Genomic DNA, 27031 nt, shown 5'->3' on the forward strand with positions numbered 1-27031 from the left:
TTTATCAAATTAAATATAATTTGGGTAAATAAATTAAAATACAAATAACCCTGCACTAGAAATAAAAAAAAAACCAATGGATATAAATACTGTATATACAATACATATCATAGAAAACAAACCACACATATATAAATACTGTATATACAATACAATACATATCATAGAAAACAAACCACACATATATAAATACTGTATATACAATACAATACATATCATAGAAAACAAACCACACATATAAAAATAGTGTACTTGCAATATCAAAGTGAGATTTTCCTACGCGTGACTCATCTTCACGTGATCAACCTATCTGTGCCGCTGGCAGTTGGAGCGGTTTCCTTCCTTGTTGATGAGTCAAAACGCGGCTCGCGCTCGCTGACTGCGCTCGAGAAAAAGGGAACGGCGCGTCTCAATCGACCTTCTCGCTGCGAAAACTCTCGGAAGGAAACTTCAGGTACAATCGAATCGTCTTTAATCGACCCCTCACGCTGCCGCGTGCCCACCTCCCGTCGTCTTAACGTGTTTTCTCTCCCCGCGCCGCCCGTGGGAGATGTTGCCGAGCATGAACGAACCATTGTGCGTTGAAAACGGTTGAAACCGGGCGACGCAAAAGCTAACGCACAGCTGCGTGGCTGCCGCGCTCAGTGGCGCCCGACGTTCACCGTTTCCTCAAAGTAAAAAGTCGTGGATTCGCACTAAAACTCCTCGCTGGTGGCTGAAATATAACGTCAATGGAATCCAGATGTTCCGGGGAACGTATTGGTAGCTAGCTAGCTCAGCCAATACGCGCAAAACAACGTAAACAGAGCAAACTATTGGTGAATATTGCACTGTATCGGTATGTGAATGCGCCTTTCTTCCCGCCGTGTCTGTGTGTACTAATCGATGTGCTGAAAGAAGAAAGCGGCCACCCGTCTGTCCTCTCCAGCAGGTTGGACCCGTTTGTCATCTTTGCCTTTTTTGGATTCCAACTGCTACTTGTAGCTGTAAAGTATTGCACTACTTAAAGTTCAGACCCTCCATCTTTTTTCTTTTTTTTTAAGAGCCAGTAGAATTGAAATATTGTTGAATCTGCTGCAACCTATATTCTTTAACACATGGCAATTTTTTTTCACAAGCTGTAAGCAAACAAAGCTGGTATCCAGAAACGTGTTTAGCATGAACTAACCCCCCCCCCCCCCCCCCAAAAATAGCTTTTATATTGATGCCTCTATAATATGCACAATAATGTAAGAAGTTCAGCAGATGGTCATAAAAGTTGAAATATTCGGGAAACACCTTAAACCGATGTTGAATCACATTCAGGGTTGTAAAATGCTCCTTTTGGCAGTTCAAGTTTTATTAGTTTGGATTATTTACTGCATGGCGAACATGAAGGGAACTGTTTGGCTTCGGGGAAAAGGATGGTTCCCTGTTGGTTTGCTTCCCACCAGCGCAGACATCTCCTCCTCCGCGCCCTGCCTTGGTAACGGCGCATCCGACTGAAATACTATATTCAATATTCATATTGAAAGTAAACCAATTAATTGGCGTGATTATCGATCCATCTGTGTTGTGAAGTTTAGAACCCCCCCCCCCAAAAAAAAAGAGGAAGTAATTGATAAGCTTTCTCCTTTTCACTCCGTAACACACATGTGGTTGTGTGAAATAGCTGTGGGAAGTGCGAAATGTGCAGCAATCAGTTGCGCGGCTGGGAGGAGATGACAGAGGTTTGCTGGATGCAGACACGGCCGACACCTCGGAGGGAGATTCTACGTTTACCTGCCTGTGGAGCGCTTGCTGAGTCGAGGGTAGGGTTAGAGGTTCAGGTTATCTGCTATGTGCCAGATGCCTTCTCAGCTGTGCTTTGTTCCGCCTTTTAACTTAAGACTCCTAGGAAACAGTCTGTGCACGTCTTTTCTTATCTAATCGGTGAACGATTTGTGGGGCAACACCCGATCCGTCTGCTACTGAAAAGATAAGATCAACTGTAAGGGAAGTTTGTAAAGGGTCTGGACGCCGCTGAGTCACTCGGTACACTCCCGAGTGTAAACATCCTTAACTACGGCCATCTGCAATAGTTATGAATTATTTGCTTATAAAATCAGGCGTGACCGACACGGATGATTAAATACGCAGTATATCATTTGCCAATAAAAGCAGACTTTTATGTCTGACATATTTTGGCAATCAATGTTTCCTGAAAATTTACATGAAGGCTTCATAGTCCGTTCCAAACTTCCTGGAGCCAGATTAGAAATGTCGTCTTTGGAGGTTTAAAACCGAGTTGCATTCAGTTTCCTCCCAAAAAGAATATAACAGTCTGATTGATCCTCCACGCTGTTGACTTGTCATCCCAAAAGCAGTATTGAATAATTGATATTGTCCGATCGATGAAGAGGCAAAAGCTCTAGCACTATTCTCAGCTGAAGTTTATTAATTAATACCATTTATTTTTTTCTTTACACCCTCAAATCCACAAAGATTAAGGACTTTTGAGCACAGCATAGCTGCTTCAGTTGTGCAGTTCAAGTGCAGGAATTGATGCAGCATTATCTGGACATACTGTATTTACACAACAATGTAGGACAAGCATTGTTGTGTAAGCACCTGATATTTACACCTTTAAATTATTTTTTTTTATGTGTGTGTGTGTATCTGCACGTTTCGAATTACCCCCCAAAAATCACAGGGCTGCAACTATGAAATTTGATCTTTTCATTTAAACGCGCTTTATAACGTGACGCGTCTGAGCAGCTTTTTACTTGGTTCTTGGGGCCGCGGTCGGATTCAGTGGGACAACAACATTCCGCTGACACATTAAATTACTTGCCAAGCGTTCGTACAAGAGAGACGGCCATCACACCGAGAGGCCTGCTGGCACTCATTTACCGGTTATAAAACTCTTCATAAAGCGCTTATTTAATCCTCTGCAACAATAGTCAAGACAAACGTGCTGAGGGGACTAATGAAGATGTAAAGTTATGCAAGACACCAAAGAATGAACACTTTTTTTTCTGCAATGATGAGTCATAATAATCATTATCTCATCCCTAATAAATGATTCTTAGTTACTTTGTTACTACAACCGCGTAGTTTGATCATCCAATGTAGCGGTGTTTGAGAAAAGTGTTACTAATCACTAAGTAGAAATGGCCCGTCTTCTCTTGTTTACATATGAAAGCCATATTGAGGTTTGAACGTAAATTGAAACCGTTTCGTCACCAGTGTAGAGATCCTCTTCCTGGTAAGGTGAATACATGTTGTGATACTGGTGCTAACATTTGGTTTCTCTCGTGTTTCCATAGCGATGGCGGAGGCCCACCAGGCGGTGGCGTTCCAGTTCACCATAACGCCGGAGGGGATTGACCTGCAGCTGTCCCATCAGGCCCTGAACCAAATCTTCCTGTCGGGAGTACGATCATGGAAGAAACGAGTCAGCCGCATGAGGGTGAGGATGATGGGGTATTTTGTGTGTGTGTCCCTTTCTTTGTTCTTTTTTAAAATGGTGTCATCATAAAGTCAAATCGCACATCCAATTTGACTTATCTAAGTCAGAGCTCCCCAACTGCCGGGCCGCACCACAGAAAGAACATATATATCAGGGTTCGTGGAAAACGGAAAGGTCATGAAATTTTAAAATGATCATTTCCAGGCCTGGAAAAATCATGGAAAAAATAAAATCCCAAAACCTTTTGGAAAAGTCATGGAAATGTGTTATATTTCTATGTTCATGTGGTTCAGTTAAGATAACAAAAACATGGGAGAGCCGTGCTAAAGGAAGCAGACATCAGTGCGCCGCTGCTAGCGAAGCTACTACAGGAACGACTGCTAGCGCAGCATGGACATTTAGTTTGAAGTCATGAAAATTCATTGGTCAAAATGTGTATGAACCCTCATATATATATATATATATTTGTAACTTGATTTCTTTTTTTTTCATTTTGAAATTTGACCGGATTCGCTACTATTTACCTGCGCTAGTAACGTATTTCGCAAGCATCACCAAGCATTTCTTTCACGTTTAGAATTGTCCACTCATTGCTGTGCACGGCAGTTCCCTCACTTGTGGACAGAGAGCGCAACTACGAGCCTCTCTTGACATGTACCGGCCTGCATTTCTGCCCCTCCTAGAGTGACTGAGACATAGCTGTTAGTGTGTATGCGTGCGTCCTCCCTTCACTGCTCCTGCCAGTTCCTACAAGTGTGTGCTGTGAGGCCACACATGTACCCTTACAAAATGCATTTTAAAATCCACAATGTTCTATACGTTTTGGGGATGGTATATATGGTTTGGGGAAGAAATGTTAACTACATGAAGGTAAACGTAGAGAGTTAATGCTTGGATAATCCTGGGGGTCTTTCTAGAATGAGCCTTGTTATCGGCTGTAAAAGATTGCCTTTTTGTTTCTTTTTCCGTGGTAACAGAACCGGGTGATCAAGGGAGTGTACCCAGCCAGTCCTTCCTCCTGGCTCTTTGTCGTCATAGCGATCCTGGCTACCATGTACATGCGCTCGGATCCCAGCATGGGGCTCATCAAGATGATACAGCAACACCTGCCACTGAGGTAAACTGGAACCTCTGCTTTTTACCTTCTTAAAGCAATACATGAGTTTTTGTAAAGTGGGGCTAAACATGTTACTGTCCTGTTTTTTTAGCCACCTAAAAAATCAATAACTCTTAATAATACTCGTAATAAAGTTTACGCTCTTCGTATTATTTGTCAGACAGCCCTTTCTGAGGGGAGCTGAAACCGCTCTCTTTTGCTTTCCCCAAAAGACCAAAGTTCATATTAATCAAAGACACCCAGTAATGCCTGAGTCTGGTGGTTTGGAAGAGAGAATAGATTCAGGCCTCAGAGCTCCATCTGAGGGCTGTCTGGCAAATTAAAATACTAAATATAGCAATAAGTTTAAGCTGATAGTTTTTTTTCCTGCTGTCTACTTTTCTTAACTTGGCGTGCTGACTAACATTTACTGTAGCTAATACAATAACTAAACTAACCCATAGCATTTTATTTTATTCCTCTTGCACTATGTTGTCTTGTCTGTCTTGTTGTCCATTGTCATACTGTCTTCTGCTAGGCACCAGTCGCCAAGTCAAGTTCCTAGTATGTCTGACATATTTTGGTAATAAATGTTTCCTGATGAATAAGTACTTCGCACAAAGCCAATTCAAGATACCCATAGTATGGCTTTTTAAGGTAGATGGGACGGTTGATCATTTCCCTTTTTGCATACAAGTTGTAGCAGTCTGCCCGCGGGTGCGAGCACCATGTTCACGGACATAAGGGCACAAGGGCGCCCCCTGATATAATGGTAGGGGAAACACTGAACGCCCTCTGCTTTTCTTGTGCAAGAGGAGCAGAGGGCGTCTTTGAAGCAGAGGGCGTTGGTGTTAACAAAAGCATTTCTGCACAATGGATACAGATAAGAAATAACACGTGAATGTTCACGGATCCTATCACATACTTATTTTACATGGATGTCATCACATTCTTGCTGTTAAATTTCAATTACATTTATTTTGCACAGCCCAAAATCACAAGATTTTTAATCTGTACACAAAATCACCTTAAGTAGAGCTGCAGAGGAGGGATCCCACTTCCAGGATGGCCAGAAGTGTGATGGAAGATGGATGAAGAGATATTAAGAATGAACAAGATAAAGGATTCACAATGTCTTGCATGCATATCATTATAATTATTTATATGTATATATTATTTTATATTATATGAGTAATACGCAGAATAATGATGGACAAATGGCTAGTCCTAATATATACAGCAGCAGTGGATATAGTAGCATGATTATATCTCCAGTAGGTAAATTACTTCTGGTCTGGTGGACCTCCGACTCAATAATTGCTGCCAGCTTTAAGTGACGGCTCAACTTACAAATTCCAGTCAGTCTCGTTCTGATGAGGAACTGCAGGGAACCAGGGTCAGCTGAAAACAAACATTACTTTGAAGCACACAAAACATTCAAGGGTGTGGCACCTGCAACTTGAACTTTCCCACACTTCCCTACTACACCGCTCACTAAACATAGTTAGTTAGCGACAACACCACTTCCACAATACGCACACACACGCACATGCAAACAAAGGAAGTTGTGCACACTGCAAACTCGCGTTGCAGTTTGAGGCCGCTGAAAATAACAGCTTGTCCATATGTATTTCCATACGACTGAGTTATTTCATTGTTAATTGATGTAAATCATCACCACCGTATAAGGAAATATGAAACCAAATAGTTTTGTTTTAAAACTGTTGTGCACCAATGTGACTCTTTCAGTCCTGATAGTGATCCATGCTTTAGGTTCTGGCCGATTATAAGTACCGATAAGATACCCAGATAAAGTCAATAAGCCATAAGTGACTGGGATCTTTCAGCCACGTGTAAACCACGTCAGAGTTTGAGTTGAATATAGCCTTCCTAGCTGTGCACAACCAAAGTGTAACAAGTGAATAGACCTACGCTGAATACACTACAGTCTCTGAGCATTACTGAACTAAGAGCATCATGAAGACCAAAGAGCTCATCAACAGATCAGGGATCAAGTTGTAGCTACGTATGAAGTATGCTTATGTAAAAATATCCCAAGCTTTGCACATGTCACAAAGCACATTAAACTCCACCATCCATTAATGGAAAGAATATGGCACGACCACAAACCTACCAAGAGAAGGCCGATCACACAAACTGACAAGCCAGACAAGGAGAAAGTTAATCAGAGAAGCTACCAAGAGGTCCATGGTGACTCTGGAGGAGCTGCAAAGATCCACAGCTGAGAATCATCCCAGAGGACACAGCCGTGTACTCCACACATCTGGCCGCTGTTGAAAGTAAACCATAAGAAATCCTGTTTGGAGTTTGCACAAGCCATGTGGGAGACACGGCACACATGTGGAAGAAGGTGCTCTGGACAGATGAGACCAAAATGGAACTTTTTGGCCTCAATGTGGGGTGGAAACACTGCCCATCACCCTGAGCACACCATCCCAACAGTGGCACATGGTGGTGGCATCATGCTGTGAGGATGCTTCTCTTCAGCAGCTACAGGGAAACTACTCAGAACTGAGGGAACGATGGATGGAGCCAAACACTGTGCAGTCCTTGAAGGAAATATGATGCAGTCTGCAAAAGACTTGAGACTGGCAGAGGTTCATCTTCCAGCAGGACAATGACCCGAAACCTACAGCCAGCGGTACAATGGAATGGTTTGAATCAAAGCATGTTAATGTTTTAAAATGGCCCAGTTAAAACCAGACCTCAAATCCAACTGGGAATCAATGGCAAGATTTAAAAACCGCTGTCCACAGACTGTATCCAATCTGACTTGAAGACAAACGTTTCGATCTCCTAGATGGAGACATACCCCCAAAGACTTGCAGCTGTACTTATTTGCTGCAATTTTATAGCCGGGAGAGAGTTTTTTTATTATCCCACAATCCACCCGTGAAACAGGGCAACTTTTTGCTGTTTTCCTTTGAACTGGAACGCTTTTAGTTGGAGGAAACGGTTCTCCCCGGCGTTTGCAGCAGACAAAGGCATTAAACAGCAAACCTCAGCGCATCCACCGCTCCGTGTTCCTCTAAAAACCTGGCTTGGTGAGCTCCTCCTGGACATCAGACTACATCTCCCGGGCCTCCAACTCTGTCAGTGGATATTTGGGAACCCATCCAGCACCCGGACTGTCTGCCCTGGTTGACTCTGCCTCAGCAGCTGCTGATTGTGGTTCACCCTCATTTCCCAGTCTGGTCTCCGCACCTCCATTCCTGCTCGGATCGGCCAGCAAGTCGGCCGTCCATCCCAAAACTGGTCCGTTTTTCGACACCAGGACAGGGAGCATCACTGCACACCCATCAAAGCCTGGACACAACCAGCTCCATCCCCTCCCCTCTGGGAGGCGCTGCAGAGCCATGCTCTCCAACCCTGGTATTCATACGTGAACATGTCCAATAGAGCTTGTCCTGATAACTATAGAACTTCCTTTTTTATAGACTGGCCCCATTGTCACCAATACCTGCCTCTGTAATGGCCAAATATTGATGGATCTCAATTTCTCAATGATTTTATTACATTCTTGATACATTTGATCATACGCTGCCCAGCCAAATAAAAGCGAATGAGGTCAGCTGACTACCTGAATATACTGAATGACCAGGTTATTCCATCAATGGATTTTTTCTTCCCTGATGGCACGGGCATATTCCAAGACGATGCCAGGGTTCATCGGGCTCAAACTGTGAAAGCGCAGTTCAGGGAGCACAAGACATCATTTCCACACATGGATTGGCCACCAGAGTCCAGACCTTCACCCCATTGAGAATCTTCGGGATGTGCCGGAGGAGGCTTTTTGCTCCCATCATCAATACAAGATCTGGATGGAAATAAATCTTGTGACCTTGCAGAAGCTTATCAAAAAACAATGCCAGTGAGTGTGTGACTTGTTTTGGCCGGGCAGTGTATAATTAAACTCTGTATGTTTTATTTTCCCTTCATGTGATTCAGAAAAATAAATAAAATGATCTTCCTTGTCTAACCAGCAGAGGATGCTGTTGCACTGTGATATGTGATATGAGGGATGTGGATGGAGCTAGAACTTTTCCCACCCTTAGTTGAAAATCCTGAATTCATGAGCATTGCAAGATTATTTTCCACAGATCTGTAATCTGCCCTCTGCCGGCAGTAATGGTGCACGCTTTAGACGGATCACAGTCCTGTCTGTGGTACTTTTTAAAGTCAGTTTTTTGGAGACTACCTTTTACAAAGTTTTTTTTTTTCATATAGAAAACGCCTGGCTTGTAATTTTAGAATTGTTTTATTGCTATTTTCCCTCCTGATTTTTGTTGTGTTTTGTTTTATGCATTTTTGCTACTTTGGGCAGCTGGTAATCGTTCTCTCCCCCTGCAGCCTCCACGTGTCTCTCAGCACCCAGGGTCAGACCATGCTGTCGGTGCTGGTCTTCAGCACCCTGCTGTGGCTCTCCCTCATCCTGGCGCTCCGGTTCTGCCTCAAGCTGCTCCTCTCCTACCACCAGTGGATGTTTGAGCAGCACGGCCGGGTCTCCAACACCACCAAAGTCTGGGTGGTAAGCAGCGCCTCTTCACGGTTCTCACAGATCATCAGTGTTTGCTCTAAACAGTTGAAAGATTTATAAAATAAGTAAATAGGAACGTGGCTGAATTACATACAAGTTACTGCTCAGAGGTCTGAATGAGGTCAGAGCGTTCTACTTTAGAGAACATTACTCCAACAGGCGATCTGAACCTGCTTAGAACCGGTCACTCCAACAACTACAAGAGGGTCTTTGACACTTGGTCACACTTGGTCGATGACACTTCCGCACTTGAAACACGAGATTTAGCATTATGAAATATCCATGAGATTAATTGGGACACTGACCGATTCTCTTTATCGGTTTAAAAACACAAAGTATGCTGAAGAGGTTAAGAGGTCACAGACTCTATGGGAACATCGTACGGCTTGAACTAACACTGTGACTAAGACGGATCTTTATTTAAGTTTTTCCAGCACATCTTTTTGTTCTGTCGGACGTTGGCCCTAATTGTATTCTGTAACCATTCTACCCAAATACTTCAGATCTGATTTATAATAATAAAGTGGAGCAGGTTTCGTTTTGAATTCTGTTTGCTTGGGAGAATCCTGTATTAGTTGAACTTTGATTTGGACAAACTTTACAGCATTTAAAGGATACATTGAAGGTAATAAAAGTAAATGGAGCACTCCAGAACGTCCTGAACGTTGATGAGGAGTCTCCCACCCAAAGTTATTAAACTTGGAATGATTAACTTACCTCTTTGATTTAATCGTTTGTTTGCTCAAATACCTCAGTCGGGGCTGTGCACACAATGTTTGTTTGTTTCTTTGTTTGTTTTTCTGCTCAAGGCAAAGAACCCCCCCTCCCACGGCACCATGTATTATTCATAGCGAATTATTCCACAATTCCTCCTGTTTCCCGTCGTCCTGGCTGGTGGCTCGAAGAGATTCGCCAGCCGGCAAAAATGGTTAATTTAAGCCGCATTTGTGGAGAGCAGTTACCTTTAGAATCGCAGTCTGTCTCAGCACGCACGCACACACACACTCACAGACCAAAAACGACATAACGCACTATAATAATGATGATTTCCTGTCTCAGACTCTGCTGAGGTTGCTGTCTAGCAGGAAGCCTCTACTGTACAGCTACCAGACCTCACTGCCTCATCTGCCTGTTCCACCAATCAAAGACACCGTGAGCCGGGTGAGCAACACACACACACACACACACACGTGGACAGTCTTGTACACAGGGTGTACAAGACTGTCTTGTACACCATTTACCCAAAATGTACACCATTTTTGAGGGAAAATGTTTATTGTCCAACATATATTCATGTTATAATCTGTTTTAGAGAAATTGGGTAAGTAGGGATGTAACTATTAATATATCAGCTTCTCCCTTCCCTCTGTTAACAGGATAACAAGATATAAAAAGACAGGAGTCTTCATGATACTGGGAAAGGAAAAAAGGTTGAGGACAAGATAATGTAGAGACGGCAGCTGCAGCTCTCGTGTTTGTGTGTAAACGCGTGGGGACAGAACGGAAGGGCCAGCAAGATAGTCAGTTAGTTTAATAGCCAGTTAGTTTAGCAACAACCAGATAGAGGGGCGAGTGAAGGACAAGGAGGAGAACAGTGCGACGACAACAGGAGAAGAGTTACGTAGTTAGGATTAAAGGGGAGGGCTTCACTCAATCCAACCGCGTTGGTGTTAGTGAGCTCGATTTATTTGGGTGTTCCAGTAAATCTCTGTGAATCAACTTCATCCAGATCTCCAGTGTGTTCTATGGCTGTGTGTTACTGAAAGTCCCCAGTCTCTGATGAGGTCCTCATTTTGAGTCTGATGGATAAAGTCCAGTGAGTTAGAGGATACTTAGGAAATAGTGACAAGTACTTAATAATGAATCCACAGCAATACAGTACAGTGGTCTCGTTGGAGAAATTGAGCCCAGAAGCAAACTGTGGTTGATGTTTCTCTTTCTCTCGCCCTTTCCAGTATCTGACGTCAGCTCGCCCTCTGCTGACCGATCCAGAGTTTGAGCGCATGACGAAGCTGGCCGGCCAGTTTGAGGCCAACCTGGGAAACCGCCTGCAGCGCTACCTGAGACTTAAAGCTCTGTGGGCCACCAACTATGTAAGTGATGCTAGTCATCAATTAGTTTATTGTTTTGAACGCAATCCTACAACAGTTTCCTCTGTGCCTGTTTATTTTAATTTGGAATCTGGAATCTGACATCTAATTGGTTAAAACAGCGGTTCCCAAACTCAAGAATGCCGCGGCCCAATTTGAAATCTCAAAATCTTTCACGGCCCACCCAAACCTTTAATCACAACTCTGATCAAAACATAATGATTAAATGACCTTAAGAATTTAACCAAAATCAAACATCCGCGAGCAAAAGTCCGTCTCGAAGGAGTTCTCTACGCGCTCGCTGTTGTTCTTTTTGACAGTAAGGTGGAGACGGTGCTTTCAGGGTCCGATCGATGCCGCGAGGTGCGTCCGCTCCCGCCGCCCCCCTCGCCATCCACGCCTTAAATCTTTGGCTCCTTTTAGAATAACTTATTTCCCCCGTTAAGATGGTTCAGCTACTGTAGAGAAAAGGGCGCCGTCTCTCGCTCTTTAATCTCATGAAGTGCTCGGCAAGAACGACAACTTTGTTTCTCCGACGTGCCCTGAAAGCAGCTCCATATCTCACGCGCTTGAGCGCCGCTCAGCATCTCGCCGTCGTAGACGAGCTTTGGCACGTTTGGCAGAGCGCCTTGCACGCCGTGTACAACCAGTATGGATCAACCGATTAACCAATCTGTTCGTTTAAATTGTTTGTGCTTCATCAATTAATGTTTCACATAACTAACCTGCCGCATCATACATATTTTTATATTAATTTCAAACTTTTCAAAATTGAAAATTAAAAACCTTTTATTTATTTATTTATTTATTTATTGTAAATGACCTCTCACGGCCCACCTGCAGTACCTTCGCGGCCCACACTTTGGGAATCGCTGGGTTAAAACAAAGAATTCGAACATGCCGATGGCGGTTTCCGCCACAGTGATCTGAAGTTTGTGCACACAGGCAATGCTTCTGTAGCGTGGGTCATTTGCAATGGTTGTTGACATTGTCCTCTTGGGAGAGGGTTACAACTAGGGATGAGGATCGTTTTTTTTTTTATTGCCAAAGTAAAAAAAATGTCTTCAAATTGAACAATATATTAAATGTTTACAGTTAAATTAGTGTTTCCCTTATGTGTATATACGCACCACCACACATTCACACCACTCACCAGAACCACACCGAAAATAAACAAAATAACAGAAAACACTGTCAAACAATTCACGCTCCGTTCACTCAGAGAGAGAGAGATTTATTTATTTTATTTTTGTGCAGGTAATATGTTGTTAAATAGGTTTAAACTTAAATACATTACCAATACAAGTAGTTATGTCTCGTTGTATTCATTTGTCCTGTTTTTGACGTGCCTAATGCGCAACCGAATATATTCGAATATCTGTCTTTTTTTAAAGCGAATATTCTAACGTCCTTTTTGAGCAATTTTGACAGCCCTAGTGACGATGAAGTATTTCCCTCCGCAGGTCCTATATCCAGCCTCTGATTATGTTCAGTAAAACCTTCGCTTCCACAATGTGTGCCAGTTCTAACAGTGTGTGGCAAGCCTGTGGGTGGGGGGCTTTTCAAAAACACAAGCCAGCCACTGGGTACAGTTGAACGGTTTATTTAGGGAGGGGTTAAGCTTACCTTGGTTAAATCTTCTTCTCTACTTTCACTTGTCTGTTCTTTCCCCTTCTCCCTCCCCGTTGGGTTGTTTGTTCCCCTTCTTATGCTCTCCTTACTAAACTGTTTCCACCGGCTCCTCGTTGGACAGGAGGTCAGCTCTCCTGGGTGAAGCCATCTGGCCGGAAGATATCTCCCCTCCAACAACAACAACCCCATAATCGCTCCCTGTAACCTACAAGTGTTTATGATGAGCTCACTGATAATCTACACAACAAAGGCTCCAGTGTTATTTAGTCGTGGTCACGGCGCCCCTCCTAAAGTAATAGTTTGGCTTGAAATGCTGCAGTCACTTAGCTGCATGATTCTTGAAATGTTTGGCTCTATACTGCCTTTGATTGTTTCCCTCTCCTTTTTGTTGGTTCCTGTTCTACTGCTGACTAATAAGCAGCAGAGCATCTTTTTACGTGAAACACACAAAAAATACTGTGTATCATAAGTGATTTGTGTAGTCCTGTCTTCATGAACGCCCTATTAATGTCCCGCTGTGGTTGCAGGTGAGCGACTGGTGGGAGGAATACATCTACTTGAGGGGCCGAGGTCCAATAATGGTCAACAGCAACTACTATGGCATGGTAACCAGCCGCCTTCCCCTCAATGTTACAGCCTGGACAAATGCTACAGAAACAAATATTCTACCTTCATGTGTGCTTCCTTTCCAGGATTTTTTGTACGTGACACCGACCCCGGTACAGGCGGCTAGGGCAGGCAACACCATCACTGCCCTGCTGCTCTACCGCCGCAAAGTCAACCGCGAGGAGCTCAAGCCGGTGTGTGTGTGTGTGTTTTTGTGTTGTAAGGGTTTTGTTGAGCTCATTCATCGGAAGGCTGATTTAAGCCGCATTTGTGGAGGGCAGTTTCCTTAAAATCGCAGTCGGTCTCAACACGAACGCACGCACACTCACAGACCAAAGACGACTATTTTTAGAGTTCATATGATCGCTGCGCAACTTCCACCGGTTTCTGCCTTCTTCCTCATTGAAGGGTTTTTCATTTTTCCGGGACTTTTCCCTGTGATGTGGCTGTACAAAATTATATTAATTGAATAGGATCATGTGTTGTACTGTAAATGGCCAAAAATCCATATCACGGTATTGAGAAAGATTCTGACTGTATATCACGGTATTGCTTTTTAAAGTATACACATTGACCCCGAAAAGGACCGTGGCTACCCGAACAGCTGTTCCAACTGGCCGGCAAGTTAGCTTGTTAGTTCGTTAGCACGTTGGCTTGTTGTGGCTGCTGTTGTGTTAGGGTTAGCAATAAATCGTTTTCTGATCGAACATATGTCACATCTTCCTAAACCAAAAACCCTCTAAACAGACATAGCTCCTCTCTTAAGCACAAGTTGTGTTGGTGCATCTCTGGTCTCTCCTTGTTCCTCCTGTAATCGCTCTAGTGTTACAAATTGTTTGTCACAAGCTGTTGTGGTGTTTTACCCAGTTAAGGAGTTTTTGTTGTGGGTTATTCATTATTGTTATAAAGTTATAACCACGACTCAATCTCCACACACGTAAGACAAGTAGCTCCGGCCGCTAGCCGTTCTGTGATGACGTGTAAGAATAAATTCTGCCTGCCGAAGAGCAACGTCAGGTGTTACGACGGTACGTGAGAAATTCATACCGTACGGAAATCTTAAACAGTTATACCGGAATACCGTGCAGAACTACTGTAAATACAAATTCACCCAGGAGAGACGAGCAAGAAGAAAGTTAGTGTAGTATTATGCATCAATTCATTCCTCATCTGGCAATGTTGGTCCATCACTTTTTCTCTATTAAGTGACATGGATTTCCTTTTTTTCATTGAAATCCTTCCACCACCGAGCGAGAGAGCTGCAGCCACTTAACCTGCTGCACTGTTGTCCTCCCGGTCATTTCCTCCCGTCAATGTACATCCGTTTTGCTGTAAGAACTCGACCTCCCCCGCTACTCGACAGATCCTGTTATCTCAGATTGCTATATAAATAATAAATGTATAAAATGCAAAATAATGATTGTTGGATCTTCAAATGTATTTGAGAAACAAATGAATACAAATGTAATCATAATATACATACGTTTAAATGGTAAAATGAAAGTGAAAATATGCTTTTAAAAGTAGAGTGTACATAAAGATGCTGCATTGAACAGTTTGGTCTCGTTCTCACTTCTTTTGACTTTCCCCACATTTCGTTCAACTTCTTTTTCCTCAGCGCGTGTAGTCAGTGACACCCTAATAATTAATAATCCAAACCACATGTGGGCTGACGCCATGCTTGACGAAAGTGAATGTTGCAATAACCAGCAATGTGTGTTTTCATTAATTTCAGAGTCGTGTTCCGGGCACAGTCATCCCTCTGTGTGCCGCTCAGTGTGAGAGGATGTTCAACACCACACGCACCCCGGGAGTCGAGACTGGTAACACACATCTTGCATTGAAAGAATAAGCTTTATTAAAATGAATTCCTGTTGGAGCGGATGAGTTATAACCGCCTCTGCTCCTCCCCAGATGTGCTGCAGCACTGGCAGGACAGTGAGTTTGTGGCGGTGTACCACAGGGGCCGTTTCTTCCGCCTGTGGGTGTACCTGGCGGGCCGGCTGTTGTCTCCCAGGGAGCTCGAGCACCAGATCCAGAGGATCCTGGACGACCCTTCACCCCCGCAGCCCGGAGAGGAGAAACTGGGAGCTCTCACCGCCGGGGAAAGGTGTGTGTGTGTGTGTGTGTGTGTGTGTGTGTGTGTGTGTGTGTGTGTGTGTGTGTGTGTGTGTGTGTGTGTGTGTGTGTGTGTGTGTGTGTGTGTGTGTGTGTGTGTGTGTGTGTGTGTGTGTGTGTGTGTGTGTGTGTGTGTGTGTGTGTGTGTGTGTGTGTGTGTGTGTGCGCGTGCGCACAATCATGCAATGATCTTATCACCAACAACAAGCGGGGCACATCCTTGTAGCGGATGTCACCCTTTTGAGCAGGAACCAAAAAAGTTGCTGATAAGAAGCTAAAACCGCCACTGCAGACAACGTTGGTGTAGAATAAATAGACATGGGTAGACGGTTTTAGGATTCAAATGTCAACCTCTTGAATGGATCTTTTCTGTTTGTCTGTCTTTCCGTCCCAGGGTTCCTTGGTTCCAGATGAGGGAGCGGCACTTCAGCTCCGGCATCAACAAGCGGTCGCTGGATTGCATCGAGAGGGCTGCCTTTTTCGTGACGTTGGACGACGAGGAGCAAGGCATGAGGGGGGACGACCCGGCGGGGAACTTGGATCGCTACGCCAAGTCCCTGCTGCACGGCAAATGTTACAATAGGTGAGCGTGGAGACGCGGGGAAGCAATTAGATGGCCGTCGGCATCGCAGCCAGAGATACATTATCTCTGCTTTCCGGTGCGTTTAATTCCCCAGACAAACCATTCATGAAGCTCCTGCACCCACCAATACTACATTGAGCTCATATGATAAAAGAAACGTTGCAAACTGTTAGATTTTTAGATTGTATTTTAGAGGCCAGCGTGTTTTTAGAGACGACATGTTAACATGATGCGAGATTGATGAACGAATGAACCTAATCCGGCACTACGCCCTTTAAACACCAGCGCTGAGTAGTAGATCTGGAAAGCGAAAGGAGGTAGCCGGATAAGTAGGGACTGTAAATGTTTATATTTGATCACATATTGAGCCAAAGGGACACATTTTTTGTGCAGAGACACACAACACAACCACACACACCACACAAAAAGGATTTGAGCTCTCTACCTGTCCACGATTTTAGGATTTAAAGAAAGTGCCTGACATTTTCTGACTAATATCTATTTAGTTTTTTTAATGAAATATAACATTATTGTTTGAACATTATTTGTGCACATTTCTTAAGTTCGTTGCTGTGTTTTTTTGTCATGTAAATTACAGACAATATTGACTTGCGTTTCTCCTTCCTCAGGTGGTTTGATAAATCCTTCTCCATTGTGATCTACAAGAACGGGAAGAGTGGACTGAATGCCGAGCACTCCTGGGCGGATGCACCGACAGTGGCTCATCTTTGGGAGGTTTGTGTGATCAAATCAACTATGCGAATGATTGCCGCTACGCAACGGCTGGACTGAGGCGAACGCACAGGACATCTGTGGAAGTTTGTGTTAATATTTTTACCCAATAAACCGCTGTCTACCGCCGATGTTGCGGATTCCTGAGTTATGATGTAAAATCCACAATAAAAGTAATAAAATTACCTTTTTTTTCCCTGTGTTTTGCGCAAAATGAACTTTGTCTGCTGCTCAGAAGTGCAACCGTTTCTCCAGAGAGACCTCCAAAGCAAACAAAAAAAAAATGAACAAACGTGTGGTCATTTCAGTATTTTGTGTCCCGTGTGTACATATTGGTCAACGTGAGCATGTCCCTTCCCCTCTCCAGTACACCCTGGCCACAGACGCCTTCCAGCTGGGCTACACCGAGGACGGGCACTGCAAAGGCGACGTGGACCGCTCGCTGCCTCCTCCGCAGAGGCTCGCCTGGAACATCCCCTCAGAGGTACGTGCAGGCGTCTGTGGCGCATCATCGCACGCCGCTCTGTCTCTTTCTCGTAAAAATCTCGGATCGGTCACATTTGGTGGAGATGAACCGTGACACCGGCTTTTTCCACATTGCATATTAATTCATGAAAATACAATCCAGCCTCCTTGTATGTCCACCTTCACGTTTGATCTTCTCTATCTCGGATTCCTTCATGGGCACCTTTTGCAGTCAACAGCCATTTAAAATATAGTCCATTTAAGATTGAACCGAATCCCGTGCTTCAGGAATTTTTCCAGGTTCCTTGAGGAACTGTGATGTCAAAGAAAAGCGGCAGGTCTCCGGCAGCAGCTTGTGTCTGGGAGAGCACCCGGTTTGGTTAACCTGTGGGTTCTCACTGGAGGGTGAATTCCACTAGTCAGTTTAAAAAACAAAAAGCAGGAAACCCCAGTAGTAAAACATGTTTTCCAAAGGTCTGGTCGCCTTTGACAAAAAGTCGCAAGAGGGTTTAGAAAGTCAACGTACCAAACAACGTAGGAGCCTGCATGCGCATATCTTAAGTTATAATTTTGACTTTCTAACCTTTTTTTTTTTTTTTTTTTTTTGTGGCGGAAATGGGCTTCCATACTTCCACGCGGAAAGGCCGAACGGTTCACAGTCAAGCAACTGCTCCGGAATCGGTACAGACAGCATCCTAGTCATTTTGTATATGCTTAAAGACAGTAAGACGATGCAGACATCAGAGGGAGGCGATTAAATGAAATGGTCTGTGGGACTTCCCGTGGCCAAGTGGATCATTTATATAGTTTAATGCACACAGTTCAAGTTTGGCTGGAAAAGAGTTCTGTGGGACCTTCCGTTATACGAGTGATTTGAAGGAACCACCAACCAATTAACTGATGAGCAAAAAGTTCGATGGGAGGCAAGCTCAACCGTTTTGTGTGCCCCAGATGACATGGGAACAGGTGCAATGATGGTGCAGCTCGCTTTTCCTCTACATCCCCGACATACAGGATCACCGAAAGACGTAGGTGAAAAAAGCTCAAATAAAAAGAATCACACATTGCAATATCTAACACAGTTGTAGCTGTCGTGGAAATCAAAAGTGTCTTAAACTTGTTTGTAATTTGAGCGTTTATCACTAACTAGAATATAGAAATATCACACAAGCTGTAAGTACAGACAGAAGTCCAATGACTCAGCTGAAAAGGGGTCAATTGTTCCTTCTCACTCAGAGGAGCAGGAAGATCTGACCCGCTTCTTAGTTTCAAGAGAAGCCTTCAATACCCATCGGGAAACCTACACTGCTCAGACCGTGGGACTACACCATTAAGTGGTGTAGTCCCACGTGTTTAAAAGAAAAGATACACATACCATAAATCGGTATAACTGTTTGCTGTTATGACACTGAGCCATCGCAAATGAGGTCAAAGAGAAACCCAGACAACTCCCAGTACTAATAGAAAAGTTTTCCCCAACAGTAGCCATAACTTTGTCATTGTTCAAATCAAGGGCGTTATCATGCTTTGCTTGGGGATTATGTCCCTTTCTGGTGGGTGGAGGAATCTGCTTCTACTCCAACAGCAGCTGATGCAACGACGATGTAACTGGTTCTCCTGATCTAAACCCTTTTAGTCCCCCGTGAGTCATCTGGGAATTTTTGCCAGAGTAAATGTTTGATACACTTGACCGTTCCAACTTCCTTCCTTCGCCTTGTGTGTGTGTGTGTGTGTGTGTGTCATTATAGTTGCATAATAGATGCCATTCATAGATATGGAGCAATTCCAATGTGGCTACATTTAACCATCTTTGTTGTGATACTTTGTTTCACCTCAAAACCCTCCAAGCTGGAATGAAGAATAATGCGAAACAGCACATCAGTTCTTTGAGACAACAAATGAATGTTTGGTCACCCGACCATCCAATTCACACTGAAATGGGGGCCGAATAACTGTCTTCGCATGTCTGTCCACTAACGCCAACAGTTAAACAGGTTCTACCGCTCAGTCTTCGGTAAAGGTCATGTAGTCAAAACTGATCCAGAGTCTACCAAAAATGTTACCTTATGTCTGCTAACGTTAATGCAGGGAATTTTCTAAAGCACCCTAATTGCCATCCTATCCGCTTGTGTCCTCTGCTCCTTCAGCACTTCTCTCCTTCTCCCCTCTCTTCTGGGGTGTGGGTTAGACCCAATGTCCTTTCCCACGGATATTGAAATATTCTGACGCTGTTGTGAATTCCAGATTGTATGACAAAATCTTTCACAAGTCTCTTGACTTGAATTCAAAGTGGAAAATTTTCCATTTATTTCTTGCAAGGAAGAAGTCTATACATCGACAGGCATTGGCAAGCTTCTTAATTTTTGAGAGCAACACGGATATATTTATACACTGACAGGGTTATTAACACCTTGGTTTTGGAGACCTGCAAGGAGAACTCCATTTACAATAAACTGATTAGATCTGATTAGATTTAAGACTTGGGTCGGAAAAATTTGCACCTTCTCCTTCCTCCACACAGAGAAGAGAAGAGGTGCTGTGACATTCTTCTGCTCGCATAGTTCCCACACAGCTGGTGTCGTGAAACTTCCTCATAATTAAAGTCATGATTAGCTTTGGACATTAATCTAATAGGACATTATGGCATCATTATATTTTTCCATTACATTCCACTCTTTTGGATACACAACAATCACACAATATACCTTAATATCAGGAACATTTATTACCAAAATATATTAGACATAAATGGAATTTGAATTATGCCGAACCCTAACACATTCTAATCATGACTTGTATATCTAGACGCCCTTTGTTAACCTCAATCTGACACAGAAGAAAACCTTCTCTCGTGATTTGAACATCACGTCATGGATGTGACGTCTGTCTCTTGGTAGTATTCCAGCTGTACTGGCTGGGTCCTGCTGGAGCTAGAACGTATTTGCGATGGGTGGCGTGTATCGGGTTTCTCTGACGAGTAGTAGCTGGAATGCACCTCGCACAGCTTTGCTTTCCAGCTCTTTCTCCTGAAGCCTTTCACCACCAGGAAATCACCTGGTCGCAGTTGGTGCAGAGGACCTGTGGCTTCTCTCGCTGCAGCTCCAACCTGTTGTCCTACACCAGACAAACTAGAAGACCGTCAAATGAAATATGTTAACATGTCATTGTCGCGCAGTGTGGTGGAAGAGAGCGTGGGGAGGAACGGCAAAAAGGATTTCAAATGGGCTGAAGTTGCTACGTGTTAGTTTCCTCATTCGCCCTATTGTCCAGAGGGAAACCTGTGTCTGCAACATTTGGCCAGTTTTGTTTTCAATGTTCCATTCTGTCTCTACTGTGCCTCCACTAGCTGGATGGTATGCGCAGTGTGTTTTTTAATTTTCGCATTTTGTCAACCAAGCGTTGTCTCTTAAGATTTTATTCAGGGTTAATATATTCCTTTTAGATAAGATATTCCTTTATTAGTGCCACAATCGGGAAATTTACAGCGAGGAATGATTTTTTGAAATCAGAGCTTTTGGCACTGTGGCTGCTGTCTGCTTTACTGGATGCAAACACCTCAACCCACGTGGTCCACATGTCTACTATTATAAGACTGAGTGGTTCTTACCTTCTGATGGGGAGAGCTGCACAAAGTCCATCATTACATGTTCAAGCGGTCTAACAGCGTAAGCTTTGTGAACCACGTTGCATCAATGACACTTAACATTCCCCCCACGTGGTCTAAGCCATGAGTCAATTTCGCATAATGTGGGGAAAAAATGTTCAGGTAAACCAGGGTTAGCGTTCGGACCATACCGGGTAGCGTCCGTGAATGTGGAGTTGGAGGAGGACCATCGACGCCTCATCTGAAGAAGGCCGTGACTGCATGGCTGTAAGAGAGGAGGGAAGTGAAAGCATGATGGGAACCACCCATGGTTTAGGAAGCGGACGTTTAGGCTGCCGAGTCGGCACGCTCCATTTCCCTTTTGCGGTATCGTCAGCATCTCGGAGAGGAGAGGATAGTTAGGGGATTTCTTTTGTTGTTGTTTGGGTCGTGCTTATCAGCTTTCATCCTTCCAGCCTGCATAAACTTCCCAATCTGCAATGAAGGGTTAAATGCCTCCTTTTTTCCATTTTGTCTTTGACAATGTTCAAATGTTCATAGTCATCCCATCCCATCATCCCACCATTTACGTTCCTTTTCTCTCGATCTCTTTCGTCTGTTGCCTGACTCAAACTGCCTTCCTCTGGGAATCCCAGTTCCACCCACAGGCTGTCTGCAATCTCATAAATTGGCATAATGGTGATTAATATTTTCTGATGTCTTGGGTTCGGCCGCGAGCATTGGTGTTGTTTGTCCTCATTCCCTAGTCCCGACCAACCCGTCAGTAACTTAACACACGTCTGTCTACCCCTTAGTGCTTCTGTTTAACCTTGGAAGTCCAGTTAAACACCACACAGTCCGAGCGAGAGTTGCTAGCATCGGACTTCCCTGCTTCACTGCACTGCAACGGTTTCCCCAACATTTAAATTGCTTCTCAGTCTTTTCTTTTGGTCTTCACGCGTTTTGATTCTCGTCCTGGAGGGATGCGATCGCTGGCCGGGCCCCGCTGGAATCAGACGTCACATCCCATCCTCGTCGCCACGTTTGTGGTGGAAATTAGACCGAATGAAGGGAGACCTAGAAAGAGAAATTTGTCTTTGTATATTTCAATAGACTTCAATAGACTGCGCAGAAGGACCGAACTGTTCACAATCAAGCAGCAGCTCCGCAATCGTTACCGAGAGCATCCTACTCAGTTTGTATATGCTTAAAGAAAGTACGACAATGCGGACATCAGAGGGAGGCTCAGATGTTCAAAGGGGGGTTTTCAGTGGATCATTTCTATGATTTGAGTTGGAAAAGCGTTCTGTGGGACCTTCCATTACACGAGTGATTTGAAGGAACTTGGCACAACCGATGGGCCTTTTCATCAAAGGCAAAAAGTTCGATGGGAGGCAAGCTCGACCGTTTCCGTTCCGTATCTGTGCACCCTGTGCCCCAGATGAGGTCCAATAGTGGTGGGGTTCACTTTTCCTCCACACTAATCTTAATCTGTCAGACTAAAATGTGCCTGTAACAGTGATGATCTGATTGACGTGTTTTTTTACAAGTGCGTGATGCTACATGCGCTTTTAGTACAAGATACTGTTGAATGATGTAATAATTCTCCATAGATTCATTTTCACGGATTAGAACTCCATCCAGATGTTACGACGCGCTAGCGTCCCGTTAATCTCCAGATAATCACAGCTGGTGGTTCCGTTGTCTGCCAGAACAATGTCCAATCTGTGATGACTTGAGATTGGGGCAAAAAATATGCAGTTCAACCAAATGTCCGAACGATCCACTTCTTCTGTTCGGGTTTTTTTTTTTTTTTTTTCTTCTTCTAAGTCTCTCTCTCTCGCTCCCTCTCAGGTTCAGGCTCAGGCATCCAGTTCGCTGGCCGTGGCCCAGGCGCTGGCGGACGACGTGGACTGCCACGTGTTTCCTTTCAGAGACTTTGGAAAAGGCCGCATCAAGAAGCTCCGTGTCAGCCCCGACGCGTTCATACAGATCGGCTTACAGCTGGCATACTTCAGGGTGAGAACGCCCGCAGTGGTGGTTTAGTATACGTTTTTAGTATAACTTTTCTCATTTGCAGTCTGCAAATGTGATTTTTACGATACTTGCCTCGTCTCCTCTTCCCGCAGGACCGCGGTGGCTTTTGTCTGACGTACGAGGCGTCCATGACCCGTCTGTTCAGGGAGGGCCGGACGGAGACCGTGCGCTCCTGCTCCAACGAGAGCAGCGCCTTCGTCAGAGCGCTGGAGACCAAAGAGGTACATTGTGTCCAACGTTTTGCTCTCGAAGTCGAATTTAAAAAACAAAATTGTCACCCAAAGAAACTGTCCGACTCCTTAAGCATCATCGTCATCGTGTTTTTGTTTCGTCAGGCAGTGGACCAATGCAGGCATCTCTTCCGACTGGCCTCCGAGAGGCACCAGAACCTCTATCGGATGGCCATGACCGGAGCCGGAATCGACCGACACCTCTTCTGTCTGTACGTGGTGTCCAAATACCTGGGAGTGGACTCGCCGTTCCTCAAAGAGGTGAGCTTCTGCTTCCCTCAGATGTTCGCTCTCAGTTTCCGTCTCCTTGCTGGAGCGACGGGTTGTGTGACCTCGTCCTCCCTCCTCCAGGTGCTGTCAGAGCCGTGGCGTCTCTCCACCAGCCAGACACCAGTGCAGCAGATGGAGCTGTTCGACCTGAAGAACCACCCCGACTTCATTTCGCTGGGGGGCGGCTTCGGACCGGTGAGTGGCGCTCGGTCTTTCCTGAAGCTGTGACTGTCGGGTTGTAACACACACCGTGTGTGTGTGCGTGCGTGCGTGCGAGGCTCACTTTCACCTCTGTGGTCACGTCAGGTTGCCGACGACGGTTACGGCGTTTCATACATCATCGTGGGCGAGGATATGATCAACTTCCACGTGTCGTCCAAACACTCCTGCAGCGAAACTGTAAGTAACAATTCCCAGATGTGTTTGCTGTGTCTGTCTGGTAATGATTTCCTTGCGTTATAACTTCATTCTGCAACTTTCCCCCTCAGACTGGGCACAGGTAGGTCATTTAGTTTTCAGCTGGGATGTTGGGATTCCAGATCCCCTAAAGCATGAAAAAGACCTTTTGCAATCCCTTTTCAATGACTCGTTCGTAGTAAGCTTCCCTCTTCTGCACAATCTGAGCATCCGATGAGCATACCACCCATCAACAGCCAGAAAAAGACCTACTGTTTGCAATCCCTTTTCAATAACTCCTACAGAGTAAGCGTTCTCCTCTCTGTTGGCTAAGGAACATGCAGCCAGAGCGGAGTCAGGGTTTTCTGTGTGGAAGGATTGTGTCTTGGCTGAGCAGAATGAACGGCTCTGCTTTGTGGGCCGTTTTTCAGTTCCCCTTTCACTGTGGTTCAGTTTTACTTGGAAATGACTGGGATTGTCATAAAGCGAAGGGTACAGAATTATTTTGGTATCTGTGCTTAACTGTAGCTGCTGACAAGTTACATGGACTTGCTGCGGAGATACAACAACCGCCATGTCAAATTCCTTGTATGTCTAACATATTTTGGCAATAAATGTTCCTGATATAATCAGACCAAACGGTAAATGAACATCCGTGGTGTCCCGTGTGGACGTTCTCTAGAAGGCTGAAAATCCAAAATTGACCTAACTGATCCCATGTCTGCTGTTCCTCACCCGCCTCCTCTTTCTCTCTACACGTGTCCTCCTCTTTAACACCCGATATTTTCTCCACGTCAGGACTCCCACAGGTTCGGAGTTCAGATAAGCAAAGCTCTCCAGGACATCATGAATCTCCTCGCCGACCCCAAAAGCCAGACAACTTCCAAATGTCAACAGGCCCAGCCGCAGTCAAAGAAGCAGCTCTGAGTGAAGCGGGAGAACAGGCCTCGCACACCCACACTAAATATAGAGGTAACAGCCGGATAAATCTCAGTCAGAATTTGTTGGCAGTCATACGACGGCTGCTCTTAGCTGTGCTAAACGCTTCCCGCCAATGATGCCGCCGACTCAGCCTTGAGATCAAAAGCATCAACGCCCCAACACTCCAAACCCAGTAAAGATCTTGCATTAAAAACAAATTGACAGTTGACCTTATTGTAGTGTGGTGGTTTGCAGGTAGAAGCCAGGTTCACTTGGCGACCACTCAGTGTGCAGCGGGAGGCTTCCTGCCCCCATCTTGCTTGTTTAAACAAAGTCCGGAGGGGCGCCGCGTGCCAAAACAAACCTCAGCGACCTCATCAGCCGCTGCTGTCTACTCGAAGAGGAAGTGCAGACTTTTTTATTTGGGAGTGTCAGTTTTTAGGTCGTTGCCCCTTTTTGGTTCAGTTCAAGTGCCATGATTACGTAAAACTTTAAAATCTGACCGCAAACGTGAGCCGGACCCCCGTCCTCCTCCGGTCCCCCCCACCAAACCCCCCCCACGTTTGTGCGAGCTACTGCAGTGATTATACTGATGCATAAATCCTATAAACTATGAGAAAGGGAACGGTACAGTTGATGCTCACAATGTGGACTCTTTTGACCAAAAGGACAAAGACGCACCAAGAGCTTTACCACAAACGAGATTTAGATTTACAGGCACGAAAATAATAATCATTTTTATTTTGTTTGGCATCTTCTAATACTCCCTCAATGATATTTTGTTTGTTTTTAATGTGTGGCATTTAAGAAACTTCTGCCCGAAGGATTCATTCAGTAAAACAATTTCAATGCAATATACTTTTTTATTTTTTTTTATAAATCAATGCAATTGCTAACGTGTGTTGACATGTACTAACCTGGTGTGTGTGTGTGTGTGTGCGCGTGTGTGTGTGTGCGTGTGCGCACGCCTGTTAGTTCCTGATCCATCCCATGTGTGCTGGTATATATAGATATATACAGAGATTGCCTTAATATTTTAAGTGTCACTGCGTTATGTTATTGTTATCAACATGATCCAGTGATATGAGATGGATTCAGCAGGTCAGTCAGCGAGGCTCTTAGAAGTAGCAGCGCCGCTAGCGGCCGCAGCAGTTTCATCAATTTGCGTTCTGTCGTGTGAAATTTAACATTAGCTCAATCTTATTTTATTTTGGGATACAATTTTATTGTTTTTATATCTGCGTAATCTTATTACTGCAGCTTATTTTTTTCAGTTTGATAATGAACATTAAACATTTTTTTGATGACATTGTTGGTGTTGTGCATCATGTGTTTGTGTTTTCCTCAATATACACATGTTCTTGTCAATGATTTTCCTGCAAAAAAAAACAAAAAACAATTTTAATTTGTTGTGATGGTTTTGTGAAATAAAAACACTTATTGACCCCAGACTTTCTTTGGGTCTTTATTGGTGAATAACTAACTTTATCAAGCAAAAACATTGTCTTGAGTCTGTTTTAAAGTAATATGATCATAGAATTCGATACATTACATGTCATTTAGCTGACGCTTTTATCCAAAGCGACTTACAATAAGTGCATTCAACCATAGGGATACAAACTCAGAAGAACAAGAAAGTGCAATTTCATCAAATAAGCCAATTTACTATTCGCTATAGATAAGTGGCGTTATAAGTACAATGTAAGTGCTACAATTAGTTAGTCTTTAGTGGAGGTAGAGTCTGAAGAGGTGTGTCTTTAGTTTGCGGCGGAAGATGTGAAGGCTCTCTGCGGTGTCATCAGAGAGCTCGTTCCACTCGTTTTTCTCACAAAACCGTTTCCTTTTCTCTGCACTGACGACACACGCGGACCGCTGTGACCGCACGTCAATTCACTAACCTGTTCTATAGTGAATGTAGACTAGATGCCAGTCTTTGGTATGGACCCTGGTCTAACTAGATCTAGGTGTGTTCTAGGTTGTTTTTTTGTATAGTCCATTAGTCTCCAACGTATCCTTATCTGTTCTGGGTGCTAGATGGCGCTTGTTTGACCTGGACAAACACCGTTGTGAGTTCCGTCTTTTGCTTAAAGAGGGAGAGAGATGGGGAAAGTGAAAGTAAAGCAGTCCAGAGCATAATGGCAAATGGCTACATTTATACCCGGTAATATTTGTAAATTAAGATACCTGCGCAAAATATATACGCTTTTCCTGCCTCCTCTCCGCTTGTCTGCTTGTCTCAGCTGTTTCAGCTCTGGCCGCGTCCCAAAGGGGAGGGTCTAAGAAT

The 27031-nt window shown here is 44.2% G+C and overlaps 1 protein-coding gene and 1 long non-coding RNA gene across 2 annotated transcripts; one reads left to right on the top strand and one right to left on the bottom strand.

Moving 5' to 3' along the window:
• Positions 1-251: 251 nt before the first annotated feature.
• cpt1a2b (carnitine palmitoyltransferase 1A2b) lies at positions 252-26196 on the top strand. The gene is made up of 19 exons (XM_040190830.2): positions 252-454; positions 3288-3430; positions 4408-4547; positions 8898-9075; positions 10144-10245; positions 11040-11177; positions 13334-13411; positions 13499-13606; positions 15148-15235; positions 15327-15522; positions 15925-16113; positions 16743-16848; positions 17213-17329; positions 22748-22912; positions 23023-23151; positions 23266-23421; positions 23512-23625; positions 23737-23829; positions 24625-26196. Exons 2-19 carry the CDS (start codon positions 3290-3292, stop codon positions 24751-24753), a joined length of 2367 nt encoding a protein of 788 aa, XP_040046764.2. The 5' UTR covers positions 252-454; positions 3288-3289; the 3' UTR covers positions 24754-26196.
• On the bottom strand, positions 20020-21119 carry LOC120827736 (uncharacterized). The gene is made up of 2 exons (XR_005713441.2): positions 20918-21119; positions 20020-20438 (listed from the first exon to the last, which is right to left on the bottom strand). It is a non-coding gene; the product is annotated as an uncharacterized LOC120827736 (long non-coding RNA).
• Positions 26197-27031: the final 835 nt, after the last annotated feature.

The sequence above is a fragment of the Gasterosteus aculeatus genome, chromosome 11 (genome assembly GCF_964276395.1).
Source record: "Gasterosteus aculeatus chromosome 11, fGasAcu3.hap1.1, whole genome shotgun sequence".
In the NCBI taxonomy this organism is placed as follows: domain Eukaryota; kingdom Metazoa; phylum Chordata; class Actinopteri; order Perciformes; family Gasterosteidae; genus Gasterosteus; species Gasterosteus aculeatus.